This window comes from Lepeophtheirus salmonis, chromosome 13 (assembly GCF_016086655.4).
Source record: "Lepeophtheirus salmonis chromosome 13, UVic_Lsal_1.4, whole genome shotgun sequence".
NCBI lineage: Eukaryota > Metazoa > Arthropoda > Copepoda > Siphonostomatoida > Caligidae > Lepeophtheirus > Lepeophtheirus salmonis.
Window position 1 is genome coordinate 9,075,482 of NC_052143.2, and position 17,337 is coordinate 9,092,818.

General features: G+C 29.7%; 1 protein-coding gene and 2 long non-coding RNA genes across 4 annotated transcripts; 1 reads left to right on the forward strand and 2 right to left on the reverse strand.

Annotated features, from left to right (window-relative positions):
* Positions 1-875: 875 nt before the first annotated feature.
* On the reverse strand, positions 876-2,173 carry LOC121128673 (uncharacterized). Its single transcript, XR_005868241.2, has 3 exons — positions 1,838-2,173; positions 1,490-1,718; positions 876-1,263 (listed from the first exon to the last, which is right to left on the reverse strand). It is a non-coding gene; the product is annotated as an uncharacterized lncRNA (long non-coding RNA).
* A 2,283-nt stretch (positions 2,174-4,456) lies between these two features.
* LOC139906969 (uncharacterized) lies at positions 4,457-5,517 on the reverse strand. The gene is made up of 2 exons (XR_011783249.1): positions 5,334-5,517; positions 4,457-5,271 (listed from the first exon to the last, which is right to left on the reverse strand). It is a non-coding gene; the product is annotated as an uncharacterized lncRNA (long non-coding RNA).
* A 3,422-nt stretch (positions 5,518-8,939) lies between these two features.
* On the forward strand, positions 8,940-14,692 carry LOC121128109 (uncharacterized). 2 transcript variants are annotated; one of them, XM_040723680.2, is made up of 8 exons: positions 8,963-9,186; positions 11,765-11,902; positions 12,681-12,852; positions 12,917-13,108; positions 13,363-13,814; positions 13,879-14,077; positions 14,140-14,330; positions 14,390-14,692. In XM_040723680.2, the coding sequence occupies exons 1-7, from the start codon at positions 9,138-9,140 to the stop codon at positions 14,306-14,308; spliced, it is 1,371 nt and encodes a 456-aa protein (XP_040579614.2). In that variant the 5' UTR covers positions 8,963-9,137; the 3' UTR covers positions 14,309-14,330; positions 14,390-14,692. The 2 variants fall into 2 exon arrangements, with proteins under 2 accessions (XP_040579613.2, XP_040579614.2); XM_040723679.2 differs by having other exon boundaries at positions 8,940-9,186; positions 14,140-14,692.
* The last annotated feature ends 2,645 nt before the right edge of the window (positions 14,693-17,337 follow it).

Sequence of the window (17,337 nt, forward strand, 5' to 3'; positions counted from 1 at the left end):
CTATAAAGAGTCAAGAAATAGCTCCGAATCTACAATCAAAGCACTATTTTATACTGTATGTGATCAAGGTCACAAACCGCCTAGTATTCTTGGCAAGATTTCTCAAATCCTCTTCAACATGATGTGCAAAAATTGGTTTTCTCAACTCAATGACAACATCCGATAGGAAGACAGAAAAAGATCATCCGAAAACAAGCTCAAATCTAGGAAGGTTCCCAAACTTAAATCTGATAATGTTTAAGTTATGATCATTAATTTAATTTTTCTGGTATCTGCATCTATTTTTGAAATAATTAATGTAAACTTTATATGTTGGTGATCTATTGCAGAGTATTTAGTCTTAAATTCTTAGTAATGTCCTATTATGAATAAATATTTATAGATTATGACTCATACAATTTGTATTTAAAACCCGTATTAATATATTTTTATTAAAAAAATAACATATTAGTGAACTTTTTATAAGGCTGCCCTTGGAGCGCGCGTTTTCTAATCTGTTGTCCAATTGCTCTATATGTCCATGGACATGGTATAAACTTGTATTCTATTAACCTTGGGTGTGAGGGAGTTTAATGTACCCTGCGTCTGTTCCTCTTTTTTGTTTCCTCATCAACAGCTATTTGAATGATTTTCTCTTCGGTATCTAGCTATTTCTTTATTTAATTCAATTTAAGATACTATCCGCTAATGTGAATTTGTCAATTATTTAGTTTATATTATGAGACAGTGATTATTTCGCCAAAATATGACAAAAATGTAGCAAATAAATAAAATGCTAATATCAAAACTCTTATTGAACTCAAAATAACAACTTTGTTATAATATCACCAAAATGGAGACCAAAAAAACTTGACATTATCACACACCAGAAAATATAGAAGTGAATTTTGTAATGATATTGAAAATAAGTAAAAAATAATGATTTCTATAGTACGGATACAATTTTATAATTTAGAAAGACGAAGCGCATCAGGAAATTGATGATGAGGATTAAAACAGTTCTTTTAAATATTTGATTAGAAATGAAAAAGATCCAAGATCATTCTCGTATTTGAGAATTACGACTTACATTCCTCTGATATGTAGAGGTCTATGATGTTTTTGGGGCAAGAATGGATCAATTTCTCTAAATTGATAATACTTAAAGTTCAACTATGTACTGAAGACTTTTTCGACTGATGTACGGTGCATTTTAAACATAATGTCAATCTCAATATCATCCTTGTAGACTGTAGTTACTCAGTCCTCTGTAGTTGGCGATTGCTGAAATAAAGTAATTTTTTTTACAGTCAAATTCACACTTGTCTATAGGATAGGGCATGAATATTTTACAGATGGATAAATATCCCTCTTAAAAGATATGAATAAAGTTGAAAAAGAACGAATGCGTTTACCATTTTTCTTTTAGAAGGCATGGATGCTGATTTTAAATACAACTTACGTATTCTTCCATAGAATATCACGGGATATTTATCATTTATTAATCTACCTGATGGATTATTAAAACAGTTTTGGATCGAGAACATGAGTCGAAGGCGTTTTTCTTTGTTACAAGTAGTTTGAACATATTAATTCTTTGTGTTCAACGAATCTGATTGGTCTTGTGTGAAAATACCCTCGTTGATGATCTCAATATGTACCTCCTCCACTAACACATCCAAGTATTGATCAGGAGCCATGATCATACTTTTGTCATCAATATTAATTATGTTACCATTCTATAAAAAAGTATGGGTTTATAAATTAAGATTTCTTTGGAAGATTTAAGGACCTTAAACTTGCCCAATTTTCAATGTTGATGCAGCAAAAAAATTTCCTCAACTGGATTTTTACTTACTTGTGACCAAGGAATAAGAGATTGGGCTGCATCTCTTTTCAAATGACAATATGTTTTTTCTCACACGGAAGCTAGAGTTTATCTTGACACTCGGAAATCTTCTGGCTTGAAGTGTTTTTCACATAATACAAAGTATGGGGATGACCTCCAGAGTGAACCATTATCGTCTTCTCGTCTGAGAGCGATCCACCATTTAGGGCATGCACCTTCATTTGGAGGGAATCGAAATGATCCTCCTCTCGAGCACCCAGGGACAACAGAAGACGATGGCATAGGTATGTTTAAGTTATAATGATAATTAATAACTGTCCAACAACTTACAAAAATACCGCAATATTGCAATTTATAAGAATGAAATATTATTAAAATAGCTAAAGAATACAATCGTGTCACACAACAGCTGACGTAATCTTAAGCGATAATAGAGCCCTTAAGCAATCCATATTGATATTAGCCCGAGCGACAATGGGGGGATAATATATTTTTGATAGTTTGCTCGTTCCCTATTGGTACTCCTCTTAATTTTTAACTCGACTAGATCTCACAATCAAAGACTCGAGACTTGGCTTGAACTCGATAGCTAATACTAGCGGCTTGAAAGCTAGTTTATAATGGACTCATCACGAAAAGCCAAAACTCCATGGACCCTATATTATAATGATGGACTTGAAATGTTCTCAAAACAAATAAGATCAAATATTTAAGGACTTTTTCTCACTTCTGTTAAATACTATTCAGCTTTTGACAAGGGCTCAAGGAGTGTGAGTAAGCTTAGTTTTCAAGCCCCCTAAATTATTTAGACTCATAATATTTGCATACTACTATATCCTCTAGGATCATATTTTGACATAAAAAAATATCCTGTAATACAAGAATAAAATATGTAATGTAATCCGTATTTATCCTCTCTTGCAGGATTATGAGGTACTAAAATTCTTATTTTATCTAAAATAAATATTGTAATAATGACTAAATTCCCATAAATAGATGTTTTTTGGCTTAAGATTTGAAACTATTCCTTTGAATTTACTAAATTAAAATGTGTAGTTTTTCAAATATGTACAAATCGATATTGACTCGCTGGAAGCTCTGTGAGCTTGGTTAGCAAATTTTTATGCATCCACCTGATAGTCCGGACATGGCACCAAGTAATTACCACCTGTTCATTTCTATGTCGAATGACTTTGTTGGAGAAACATTCGCTCCAAATAAGCTTTTGAAAATCGATTCTCCCCGTTTTTTAACAATAGGAACGAAGGTTTTCTATGAAAGATGCATTATGAAATTACTTTCAAAATGACAATAAGCTCTAAAACAAAACGGTGTATATTCTACCTAAATCAGATAATTCTTACTATGGTAAATAAAAAATTGAAATTAAAGAAAAATAATAATGGATTACTTTTTACTGACCTTATAGTAGTTGAATGGGAGAATTGTATTTCTAAAGAATTGTGATTATAAGAAGTAGATAGTCTTATAATTTCAAATAAAAAAGTTATCAATCTTATAAATTAATACTTTAGATAATACAATATTTCTTATTATACAGTTTTATATTCCTTATTAAATAGATTTAGCTGTTTGCTTGAAACAGATAATTATTTTATTATTATGAATTAATTAATAAAGTATTTTGGCTCTATTTCAACAGTAAATAGAGGTTAGGTTTGGTTTTGATTTACAAAATTAAATGTCATTGAATTTAATGTAAGAAATATAGGGATTGTGAGTTAAAATTGTGTCTACTTTTGATGTATATAACTAAATTGATCTAAACTAAAATATAAAATAAAATTATTTATTTACATCTCAATATTTAACTAATTTTAAAACAAATTTAGTCATACATTTAATATTAATAAAAAATCAATATTTGGGGTATTAACAGCTATAACGTGTAAAATATATTAGACTGTACCAAAAATGACAAAAGTTAGGAATTTGCTAGGGGCAGATATTTTTACTTTGTGTTGTATTCCTCTAAACAAGAAAATTACTATCTGTAACAGTCGAAAAAAATAAAGGAAATTTTGGTGTTGTTTCATTAAAATTATCGATTTGAATGCAGTTACAGGATTTTTATACAATCCTTCTCTAATTTGCCTTATTGTATGAGTGTTTTAGTTTCAAACATGCTGCAAATAAATAAATATTATCGTTTGGTGCCGCGTATTACGCTCATGTAGTTTGATGTTTCTCTTCATTTTTATTTACTTAAATCTCATTTTTTGATACCAAATATCAAATATACTTTTATTGTTTATTTGTGCCAAATAAGACACCCTATTTTACCAATTTTTTTTTTATTTAAGCGTTTTATTTATAAATTCTATCAGTTAGATATTTTTCATTTATTATTAATATTTAGTTCCTTTTTTCAATTAATTTGACCTTTTTTCTCTCCCTGCGTGACCCCAGCAACGCCGGGTCAACTGTTGCTAGTTAATTATAAAATACAAGTATAAACATATACTTTTATAATTGTTCTTATCCATAACCAATTATTATGAATTCAAGAGGTATACAATAAAAGACCTCCAACAAGAATAATTTTGTAATTTATCGTATAAATTATGACTTGGGATTTGTACAAATAAATTTCTTGCAAGATTTAAAAAAAAAAAAAAAAATTATGCAATGTGTGCAATATCTACATTTTTTAATCTCCTTTTTCAAAATATTTACAGTGCAAATTACACCATTTATATGAAAAATACTACTTTTTTATTCCGTTTGGTTTAAATACCATCAGATGGTGATGATGAATTTGACGGAGGAACGAAATTTGTATGGTGAGAAGTAGATTGAAATACAAAATTAGTATATCTTGAGAAGAAGAAATATTAAAAAATTCTGTATCAGATAAGTTTGATTCGTGTTTTATAGTTTGTTGTAAGAAAAACTTTTTTTTCTTCACTGCAATAAATCAAAGGAGCAACATTCTCCATTTGATATTCCATTATTTCCTCCAATTATTTATTTTTTGTTTAAAAATAGATAATGATGAATTAGAGTACAGAATTCCAGGTTTTAATAAATTTATAGGAATAGTGTGTATACTATCGGACCATTTTTTAACATATAAAACTCCTGGAAAAGTAGATGTGAAGGTTAATGTGAAATAATTCTTTATTCCTTTTCGAGGGTGAAAATAATTGTCCAAAAATGTCTTTCAATTTTACTTCTGAATTAGTGGGCATCCGCTTTTCTAGGAAGATATGGCACTAAATTAAATAGAGGAATTTTCCACGACTTCCACTAAATCTTCAACGCAATCAATTTTTTGCTGATTATAGTATGATTTTAAAATAACACGGAAGCTGCAGTCTGGCGAAAACTTGAATGATTTTCAGCAAGAAAGTGAATAGAAATTGTATCAAATGCACCACAAATAACCATGTATACCACAAACGCCATTATTATTCTCGGCTCTGTAAAGGAAAATCAAACGTGAAAAGTGGAAAAATATAAAAACCTATTCAAACTTTCTTACCCACAATGACCAAATTGAATTTCAAGACGCAGATTGGACTTAAAATATGTAGTTCATGGTATAAAACGGATGCTACGCAATTTTACCCTTTCTTATATGTTTCCTATAAATATTTTAGAATATGATTATATAGACTGAGAACGTTAGAAATCAAAATGTATTTGTTCAGTCTCATCAAACATTGGACGTTCCTAATCCTTCATTCTCGATAGTAAAAAGATTAACTTTATAAAGACAAATAAAATGAGTTTTTCCCCATTGTATTGACGTATAAGGAATTGATTTAGCTTTAGAAAAGTCCGTAGTTAATAACCAAGGTTGTGGCCAGTCCAGCTTTCGGTCTTGGTTATTTTAAATACAGGCTCAGTTTGATAAAAGGCATTTAAAAAAAAGATTGTTTTCTCTAGAAAATTCGGGCCCAGGAAAGGTAATATGACACAAAAAGGACCACAATTACCTCATACGTAGTGCCCAAGTTCCAAAAAGGGACCTAAAAACAAAGGTTGGTTAAGAAAATAGTTTTCAAAGTGGGGCCTTGGGAGAATGATCGGGAGGTAGGGGGAGCGCAGTAAGATGTAGAATTGAGGATTGCTTTCAGTCTACATATAGATAGTACACATGTTTCGTATAAAGGGGGCCTCAGCTAAAAATGTAATAATGATCTTTGGAAAAGTAAAGTTTTAGAAAACCTGGCCTAAGAAATATTAGGGCACCCAACAAACTTAATAGTCGACCTGAATCCATAATCTAACCCACCCCTTCCCTCTTTTATTTACACCGTGTGATGCTTAAAACTACTTTTCCAGATCGATAGGAAGCTCTTAGCTTAGTGATACGATTGTAAAAAAACGTAAAAAAATCATAGGAAAACTCTTCAAATGCACATACAAAAAAAAAAAAAATCACAAAATTGACTAATTTATTAAAGCTAATTTATTCTTTATAATATATGTATATTGTAATTTCTTTATATATTCTAAATTCTAAATAGGTTCAAAAGTATAAGAAACAAGACCGATATGTAATATATTACAGTCTTGGTTCGAATTTGTCGGTTCTGGTTGGGGCACTTCAAGAACCGGAACTGCTAGACCGATAAGGGCACAACCTTGTTAATAATGTTATATGTTTTTGATGCTTTTTGGGGTATTCAACCCCTCGAATTGTAATCAGCTTGGACATGGTCCAAGCCCTACTTAATATTGCTATTAATATTCAATGTCCAATCAACCAAAATATTAGTTTGTAGATAAATTCGGGAGACACAAATTTCCAATGATAAATGAAAGTTTGTCTACTGAAATATTTATCGTATCCTTGATCATCCAAACATGAATATTTATATTTATTAAATACAGCTTCTTTCCTATTCCAATGACTCGGGAAACATATGGCTTGAAGATCATGAGATGCAAATCTTCCCGGTACAGAAATACCATGATTCTTGATTAGGTTCTCCATAAAATGTTTAATACCTTCTTTCCTTTCATTTATATTTCAATTGTACGGATTATTAGATGGATTTCCAGTCAATTTATGATGTCTATGTTTGAACATATTTTTAAATAATAAGCATATAGTCTCTGAACTGTAGATCTCCCATAGCTAAAGGGAAAGAAAAAGTTGTCAGACAAACTCTCCGTCCATTTTTTGATCTTCCTTATCCAGGGGAGCAAAATGTCCCAACACATACGCTTCATGACTGAATAGAGAAATAAAATACTTTTTTGAACCAGTTAAAACAAGGAGCTTTATTTCCAAAAGTATGTAAAGGTATCCAAAGTAAGAAGAACCATTTTCGAGGAACCTTTTAATTATTTGTCCTTCTTCCACATCCACAACGCGAAATGTGACGTTTCCATGTTCTAAAGGTCGAATCTCAGAGATATCCCTAACAGATGAAGGTCAAAACGGGGAACTCATGATAATTAATGTATATAATCAACAGAATGATGGCGTCAAATAATTGAACAATATTATAAAGTAAGAACTTGATTTCAGATAAACCTAAGCATACCAACATCAATATTTATTCGTTCTTATAATACAATTTCATTCTTTGTCATCTTTGAGAGGCTATATCGGCTTCACCAATGCATTAACCTTTATTGAAAATCCATTTAAATTAAACAATAGATTCTAAGCAATAATAAAATGTGCTGATTTTGTGAAATTTTTTGAGAAAAAAATTGTCATATTTAAGATTACAAGACTATCCTTTTCTTTCTTATGATATGTAAACAGCAAGAAAAAAAAATCCAGTTTTCTCCTTTCCTTCTATTTCTTTGACATTATCATTCCTCGTTATCATCACACATGATTTATATACTCGTACAATTTATGTAACAATCTGACGTATTAAATCTTATAATCTTGAAGGATTATTTAGTGCTTATGGATTTTTAATTATAAGCATCAACCAAAGTCACATTTAACTTTCTTTCTTTTACATAGGTACATCTAAGCAGGAAGGGATATTCATCTACATTTAATTATTCCATAATTATTTTTGTATCCCATATTAATTGTCCAATAATTTGCCCAGTACTAAGGCCAAACAAAAAATATTTTGTCCCTCTTTGGTATCATTACTCAATTATTTTTAAGGTTTTGTAGAGTATTATGATCAGAACCTTGAGCCTTTGTAAATATTTTTTTTAAAAGCAAAACATTTACTTAAAAATTGTAGTAATATTCGAGAATTAAAATATTCCAGTTTTGCCTTATACCACTTTTCTAAATGGGGATTCTTTTTTCTATTTATGCTAGTTTTTATTAGCATAAAAATTATTGTTTTGTCTATTAAAAAAAAGTGTCCTTTCGGCAAAGTACTAATCTGAATATATATTCATTTAAATATGTTCATCTACTAAAACAACTTTAATTAAAGAATAGATTTTTATATCTATCTTTTTTATATTGCTTTTCTGAGATAGATACATATGTAAATATCTTTTTATTACTCCCCTTCATAATCTATTAAAGCATATCAAAAATAAATATTAGTTTTTATTTGTAAGAAATCCGATCTTGAAGTTTTTACTAACTTGATCATATTTAAGTGATGTCATTACTTATTTAACCCTTTTAATTATTTCAACACATTTAAAATTGCAAATTCTACCTATATTTCGTATACCGTGAACCTATAAGTAGTGTTGTGTGGGTCCTTATTTAGGACCGACTTGCTTGTCCTTAGAGATGGTAAAATCCATCCCTTGTGACGTCAATAAGGATTTCCCCCTCTTTTTAATTATTCCGTTAAATAATAGAGTAAATTACATAACTATGTGTCAACATAATATGTTTTTATAATTTTTTTTTTTGTAAGATATGTGCAATAATCTGAATGTATATATCTTATTTACCTTAGTAAACCATCGATATTTTGATGAAAAATTCCAAGGACCGGTCCCAAGGACTGACGGTCCTAAGACTGGACTGGACCGAATAAATAAGGACCGAGACAACACTAATTATAAGTGTACTGAAAGGTTCTTCTAAATACACAATCTATTGGCTATTTGTTCTTTTTGTTAGTGAGATAAAGGAAGAAGATAACTTATCCTTTGAGATTGTGTAGATAAAAGGAACTACTTTAAATAAAAATATAATCAAAATGAGAGAAACGGAGAAAAAAAATTGCTAAAAAATAAAAACGATTATTTCATTCTTCCATTCAGTACTAATCACTTGACCAGAGGAGAGTTCCTTCATTCTCCACAATCTCTCCCTCAAAAAATAAAACAATTTTGTTATTTATTTCTCCATAGTTTAAAAAGAAGACTAAAACATCTTGCAAGAATGTCTATGGGAGGAGCAAGACACAGCCTTACGGCATATACACCTCAAAGTAAGTGGACACTTTTATCATATATGTAGGTACATATTCTATGTAAATAATTGCTTTGATGATTAATCAGTTATAATTCCTTGCAAATATTTGTTGTTTGTCTGAAATTACGTTGCAAACTAATGCACATCATTTATAGTTATAAAAGCAGGGTTTTTTTTGGGTTTTTTTTTTTTCAAACAAATGAATATCTCAAAATTTGGACATTTGTATAATGTTAGGATTTTATTAAAGAGGAGAGGGCTCCCTTGGTCTGGGAAAACAAAGTATCTGACGTTAGTCAAATTTTACAGAAGAGCCAAAAACGTTTTTGGAGTTTGCCACCTACATATATTCAATAAAAGTTGTTTTCAAACAATAATTTTGAGTTACGTCCAATGGCTTAACTTGTATTTGAAAGTTATACAAAAATAACTAACGTTGTAGCATTATCAATTCCTTCAGAAGACTCAAAAATAGCTCTTTGATTTCTAGATGAATCAGAGTGTGACCCATATCATTATTTAAACTTTAAAAGACTGGATATTAATTTTTGTTAGATGTATTTCACGTATAAAGTAATAACTTAATCCCACGATGAAAATTTATTAAATTTCATGCCACATAATATTCTTTATTTTGATTGAATTAGTTGGTTCTGACACCAGCTTTTTTGGCCACCCAAATGTTCTAAAATATACAATCTGAGTGATTTTTATTTTTTTTTTAAACTTAGCTTATTGAAAAAGGCAATAAGTAGAGTCTGTGTGTCATATCTTAGATACTCTATATTGCCAGACTTTTATTTAACCATTATATGAGATGCATTATTTTACTAGACCATAAAAATGTATATACAATTATCTATTTTTTGCAAAATATTTTTGAAAATTATAGAACATTGCAATAATATCTAATTTATGACCAAAACTGAGCCAATACATTTTTTTGCCAGACATGGGCAGATGAGTTCTTCATTTTATTAAATACTAGCAGGCATTGCCCTAAGTAATTAGACATTAGCTATTAAACACATTTCAGGGAGGTCCGCAGGATTATATGTATATATTTATTTTTTTGAAAATTTTTTCAAAAATCCATAGCTAAACACTAAAAATTATATTTTTTGAAAAAAAAATTTCAAAATTGAATTTCAAATTTTTCGAAAAAATTTCAAAATCCATAGTTATTCAAAGAAAAATAATTTTTTTATAAAAAAACATTGAAAAAAACAATTTTTTGGCAAAATATTTCAAAAATCTAAAACTATTACAATAATACAAATTTTTTGACTCTTTTTTTTCAGAAATCCACAGTTGTTTATAAAAAACTAAATTTAAAAAAAAAAAATTTCAAACATTATTTTTTTTTTTTTATAATTTCAATAATTATATAATTTTGTGGAAAAACTATAAAACTTGGAAAAAATTTCAAAAATCCAAAGCTATGTACAAATAATTCAATTTTTAGGAATTTTTTTCTCTGTTGTATAATTTGCCCCAAATGATCTTTTTTTTTTGGGAAAAAAAAATCTTAAAAAAAAAAAAAAAAAAAAAATTCTTACCCCTATTATCTTGTAACATTTTTTCAACTTGACACAAAAAAATATATAGTAATTAGCGAAATTCCTTAATTTGAGGAATACAGCCCCTTCAGCCCACCCCTTTGGATGCCGCTGAATTTCGCTTGAATAATATAGAAGATAAGTTGTCAATAAATCCTCACTGTTACTATCCGTCTCTCCGTTTTTCATGAGCAGACTCTCACGTAGCTACTCAATACTTATATCAATTAATATGTTCCCTCCTCAAGAATAATAATAAGAGTTTAAGAAAAAGGTTTAATATGTTGGGATGACTGTGTAGTACTTTACTCCCTAGAAGGTTCACTAATACAAACATACAAAAATCATAACATTAACATACCAGCACTTATATATAATTCAAATCTTAACAAATGTAGACACTGAAAATGCTCAGGAATTTTGATATGTATAAGAGACCAATAATAAAAACAAGCAGAAAAAGTTGTCTTTGCATACATGGCCTTTGTACCCCATGCAATATTTTCATAAATATGACTCCAATATTAATTCTTATATCAATAATATAAGAAGAATGATTGACTTCGCTATAGACAGTACTATTTTTTTTAGATTGGTACAGTTTCTTTAAATCCGGTATTTAGAACTGGATTTAAATGTTGAAAAATCAACATTTGAAAGATATTTCCTTAGAATCATCAATTACTCACTATCTAAACATCCAAAACTAACAAATAAGATATGATGCCTATAAAATTTTGTATATTTGTATATAAAAAAACATTCCCTCTGTGATCAAGCATTCTCTTTTCCTCGGATAAGTTCAATTACGGGTTGGAGTCATCCTCGAGTTTTTTAATCATTAATAAAATGTCCCACTTTTTGTCAAAAGGGAATTATTTTTTAGTGAAAAAAAAGAAAAACATAAAAGACCCCAGCATTTTTACCAATAAACCCAACCCAAAAGTATTTTATTATTACAAACTATAAGTTAATTTCAGAATATTCAAAATCCCTATATTTTCAAGTAATTTTATTTGAATTTCCTTCCTTTAGATTTGATACCTCCAGACTTTGCATTAAATGATCATATATCTAAGAAAGGTCTTGGAATAATAACTGCTGGTATTTTTTTGGCTGGAGAAATGGCTGGATCAGGAATCCTGGCACTCCCAGCTGCATTAAAAGGAACGGGTAAGTAAAATAAACAATTTATGAGTATTATAAAAAATTTAATTTACCTTCTTCATATTTATATATTAATGTTATTCCAGGGGCGTCCGTAGGATTATATATATATATATACTATGGGAGAGGGAAAAAAATTTAAATATTAAATTTCAAATATATTATTTTTTTTCAATCTCAAGTATTTAATTTTTTTTGGAAAAAATTAAAAAAATCCACAGTTATTCACAAAAATTACATTTTTGTGATATACATTAGAAAAAATAATTTTCAAATATTAAATATTTTCGAAGAAAATTTCATAATTCACAGCTATTCACAAAATATTAAATTTTTCAAAAATCCCAAGCTGTTGATAAAAAATTTAACTTTTTTCGAAAAATAAGTCAAACATCCATAGTAGCTATTCACAGAAAATTAAATTTTTTTCGAAAAAATTTTGAAAAATGAAATATTTTGAAAAAAAAATAGAGAAATTAAATTAAATTTCAACTATTAAATTTTTTTGAAAATTAAATTCAAATATTATATTTCCTAGTAAAAAGCAAATATTACTTCTTTTTTTTTGGGGGGTACTACAGCCTTCTTGGCCACCCCTTGCCTACACCCCCATATCCATAATTAAAATTTATTAAAGTACCATTATGTTTTGGTAATTTAACTGAAAATCCCCAACTTGCCTGCATAAATACCTAATGAAAATATAGGTATCTAATTGAAATATGTACGATTCAACTAATTAACCTAAAGTATAAAAAAATGTTCTTATTTCTCATTCAATTAGCTGGGCCTATTGGTCTTCTATTGATCATTTTCTTTACCATCAATTCTGCATTCAGTGGAACAAGATTAGGTCTATGCTGGATCATGTGTGAAGAAAGATATCCTCATTTAAGGGCTCAAGTTCGAGATCCATATCCAACAATTGGGGAAAAAGCAGTGGGACCCTGGGGTCGGTGAGTTAAACCTTCCGTTAAAAATGAAATTATTCTAGATGATTGATATTAAAAAATTTTAAAGACACGTTTCGACCTTCATGATTACACTAACTCTCTATGGTGGGGGAGTAGTATTTCTTGTCCTAATATCTCAACTCTTGGCTTCTCTTATGGTTGAACTCTTTGATATACATATATCTTTGTGTTTATGGATGGTCATCATTACGTTCTTTTTAACTCCTATTACATGGATGGGAACACCAAAAGACTTTTGGTATGTACATCGCGCATGAATTGTTTACTCTTGTTGAATGATGAGAATGAATTTCCAATAGTTTATCCTTCCTATTACCTAGACAAACAATGAACAAATTTCTTTATAATTTCTTAATTAAATTTCTACAATCAAATTTATGTATGAGTAGTTAGTTTGCAAACAAACATTAACTTGTTGAATCAACAAAAGTTATAGGTTAAAACATGTAGTAAAAAGATTAATTAAATAATTGATTTAAAATTATACCATAGGCCCATTGCAGTGGGAGCTCTTCTTACTACAGCTGCTGCTACCTACATGATAATTGCCCAAGGAATAATAGATAGTGAAAACTTTACCACTGAAAGAGAATTCTCAAATCCCACTCCTCTTGGCTCTTTTAAAGCCTTCTCGTCCATCATGTTTGCTTTTGCTGGAGCATCCACCTTTCCAACAATTCAAGCTGACATGAAGAGAAGAGACAAATTCCACATTTCTGCCATCATGGCCTGCGCCATTCTCTTTATACTCTACTTTCCAATTGCGGGAATTGGATACTACTCCTATGGGAATGATGCAGAGGATAACATTGTACTATCCCTGAGTCCTGGGCCCATGAGATATACTATTGAAATCTTACTCCTTCTACATTTAATATCCGCTTTTCCCATCATCACCAATCCTCCATCACAGTTTTTTGAATGTCTTTTAAACATCGAACCGCGTATGTAGTCAGTCAATGATAAAAAATCAAAACCAAACTAATAATTCCGTTTACTTTGTTATAGACTTTAATTGGAAGAGATGTGTTTTCCGTACTCTGGTAACGTTTTTTCTCCTATTCATCGCAGAGTCAATTCCCAGCTTTGGAAGTATTTTAGACTTCCTTGGAGCCACCTCCATAACGGCTCTCACATTTGTTTTCCCTCCCCTTTTCTACATGAAACTAATCGATTCAAGCACAAATGATAAAGATTGGATTCAAAGGTAAAATTTGTATATAAAGTATTTTACATATCCAAAGTCATTGCTTTCATCCATCATAATAGGAGGATTTCTATTTGGGAAAGGGGTTATTGTTGGTTCTTAATTATAATTGGAATAATAGGGGGAGCGTGTGCCACTTACACAGCCGTGTTAAACATTGTTTCCGATGACTTCAAGATGCCTTGTTATTTAGAATCCCTAAATGTAACTGCAGGAGACATAAGCCATTAAATGAAGCAGAACCGGACTCGATGTATGAATGTTTGATGTTAATGTCAATAAATAAATAATAATAATCATAACAATCTCCAGGATCTGAAACTGACTAATGAATTCTTCATAATTTAAAAACCTTTTCATATAATATGAAATAACTCATAAGAGGTATCCTATCAACAAAAGGATGAAGTAAAATAGATGTAATAAATGTTAACTGTGTTTTTATGTTATTGTTACTAAATCAAATTTAAGAATATTTATATATTAGTATGTTATTCTAAATATAGTTTGATTACTTTGTCGTTTTTATGTTATTATAACTTTAACTAGTTAGCGAAATTAATGTCATTTAGTTTGTGTAAATAAATAAAAAAAAGTTTTTTTTAATAATCCAAATCAATGCACATACAGTTATGTGCATTTTTACTTAGATACTCCTTTATTATAAAAAAAAATCAAAAAAACACGATAGGATAGAATGATAATAATTAGAAATGTTGATTGATAATTAATGATTTACAATTTGTCTACTTTGATAAACAGAAAAACGTATATATATTTTATTATAGAAGCAATAATTTAAAAAAGACAAAGCAAAGGTATTGGCTTTAATTAATAGCCAATTTAATCTTTCATTATAATTTACTAGTATGTTCAAACAATGTGTAGAAGGAATATTTTTCCACTCTTCATTACTAAATGACATGAGTTCTTGGATATTTTTGTTTTTTCTGGCATGAACCCGTTTTTTATAACTCACCCCAAAGATTTTCAATAGGATTGAGGTCTGGATTGAACAAAAGCCCGTCCAAAACCTTAATCTTACTTCTTTGAAGCAACGAGAATGCAAAGTTGCTGGAATACTTGGGATCATTGTACAGCCGGAATAACATCTATCCACCAAGGCATAAACTTATTGTGGAGAGTCTTAAAATTTTCGCCTAAAATATTGGTATAATCCTCTTTTTTCCTTTTTCCATTCATTTTGATAAGCCTTCCAGTAACTTTGGAGAAAAAAAAACAGCCCCAAAGAATGATTGATCCACTATCATACTTTACTGTAGGTATCGTGTTACGAGAAGGGAAAGCATCTCCGGATTTCCTCCAAACAAACAAGTTAGAGCTGTGACCTAAAAGCTCGATTTTTGTTTCATCTGACCATATTATTACTTATCAGAAGGTCATACAGAAGGTATCCTTTTCCAAGTTTTCTTTGGCAAACTTTAATCTTGATCTAATGTGTCGAGGTTTGAGTTATGGTGTCTTTTTTGGACGTATCCCATGATAACCTTCTTTGTGAAGCATTCTAGATATTGTTCTTCAATCCCATTCTTCTGTAAATCATCAGAAATCCCCTTGGTATTCGTTCTGGGGTTAATTTAGACTTCCCTGCCCATTTTTCTTTGCAACAAGAGGACATAGTTTTGATGACCAACTGATTCTTTTACGATCACAAACTTCTCCATATTTATTTATTATATTGCAAACAGTTGATTTAGGACCATCCAATTTCTTGGACATCGATTTGGGTTCACTGCCTTGCTAATAAAAATGGAACAATCTTCTCTCTGATTTGAACACAATGTTATTTAGCCATACTAGATAATACTGAGGTAGTTCCCCACATCTAAAAAGATTCTCAAGGGAGGATTTAAAGTACTCATATTAAAGAAGCTCTCGACTCTCCTGATATTCTCGTTGAGCAAAAGCATATTAAAAGGGATATTCTAGACTCAGATGAAAAAAGTAGAAAACAAATATCAAGAATAGACCATGAAAATAGCTGAAACTTTTGTGGGTGCAATACTTAGGCAAATACTAGTATCTAAATAAACTAATAAGTATTGAAGAAAAGCTATCTAAAAAAACATTCTTTAGTATTTTTGAATAAGGATTTATAGTGAGCAGTCATTATTCTAAAAAAAAAAACAGGTTTCTCCCTCAATTCAGTCAAATTATATTAACTCACTGAATGCTCAAATTATACACAAAATAGAATTCCCTTAATGAAACATCCTTTCAGATTAAAGGAAGCAGTTATTATTATAAATAACTCAGAGTGAAACCTTGTTAGATTAACTCAGATAATTAACGAATGGACTGTTGTCAGATAATATTTGCGACTAGCATTTATTAAAAGTTTGTTTGCTCCATCACGCCTAAATGTGTTTCCACTATTTATCCTACTTTCACTAGACTCTTAAGTGACAAAATGTTATGGCACTTCAAAAGAAAGACAAATTCTCTTGCTCTGTCAAAGAATAGAAAGTCCTCTATTTCGTCACTACCAAGATACTTAGAGACACCTCCCGCATATTGTTGATCAAACACTGTGGATTTTGCATAAAGTGGTGTAAGGGGAATTATACCGACTCCCCGTATAGTGCGGTAGATTTCTCTCACATTGCGTTTTTTAATTAAAAAAAATTATAATATATATATTGACAGGTAAAGAAGAATTTTACTTGTTGTTGATGTGTTCATGCATATGACTATGGCTATATATTCATATAATAGTACTGTAAAATTTTGCATAAGGGAGAGTGCCCTGTTAGTATTTGATTGGATACCAAACCTCAAAACTTTTGGTGATTACTTATTATGCAAACTTGCAATTAAAAAAGGTTGCTGAATATTTATTGGTTATGTTCCGATTATTTAAATTTTACAGCAATTGAAAAGACCGGATTAAAAATTGAGTTAATACCCAATTAAAATTGAATTTTACAATTATTTTACATGTCTCTTGCTTAGCAAACATTGTTTTAGATAGTATAAGACGAATAAAATGTTTTTATTTTCCTAACCATACTAAAATAAACAAAGGAAAAGTAGTCAAAAGTGCACTTTGAAAATAATTTTAGTACTAAAAAGTCCCTGTACAACGCAGATTAAATTTCACGTGGATTTTTTTGCGACTCTAATATAAAAATACTTAAAATTAAAAAAGAAAGTGGGCCTTTAAAAAAAAAAAGACATAAAAAAATAAGAATTTTAATAGAAATTATCGAATGACTTTTTGTTTCAAGAAAATAATGGTT

Bases quoted from the DNA above. Each gene is read 5' to 3' on its own strand.
- LOC121128109 (XM_040723679.2), top strand. From the start codon at position 9,138: ATGTCTATGGGAGGAGCAAGACACAGCCTTACGGCATATACACCTCAA. The intron at 12,853-12,916 runs GTGAGTTAAACC...AAAATTTTAAAG, and splicing joins GCAGTGGGACCCTGGGGTCG to ACACGTTTCGACCTTCATGA. The intron at 14,078-14,139 runs GTAAAATTTGTA...CCATCATAATAG, and splicing joins GATAAAGATTGGATTCAAAG to GAGGATTTCTATTTGGGAAA.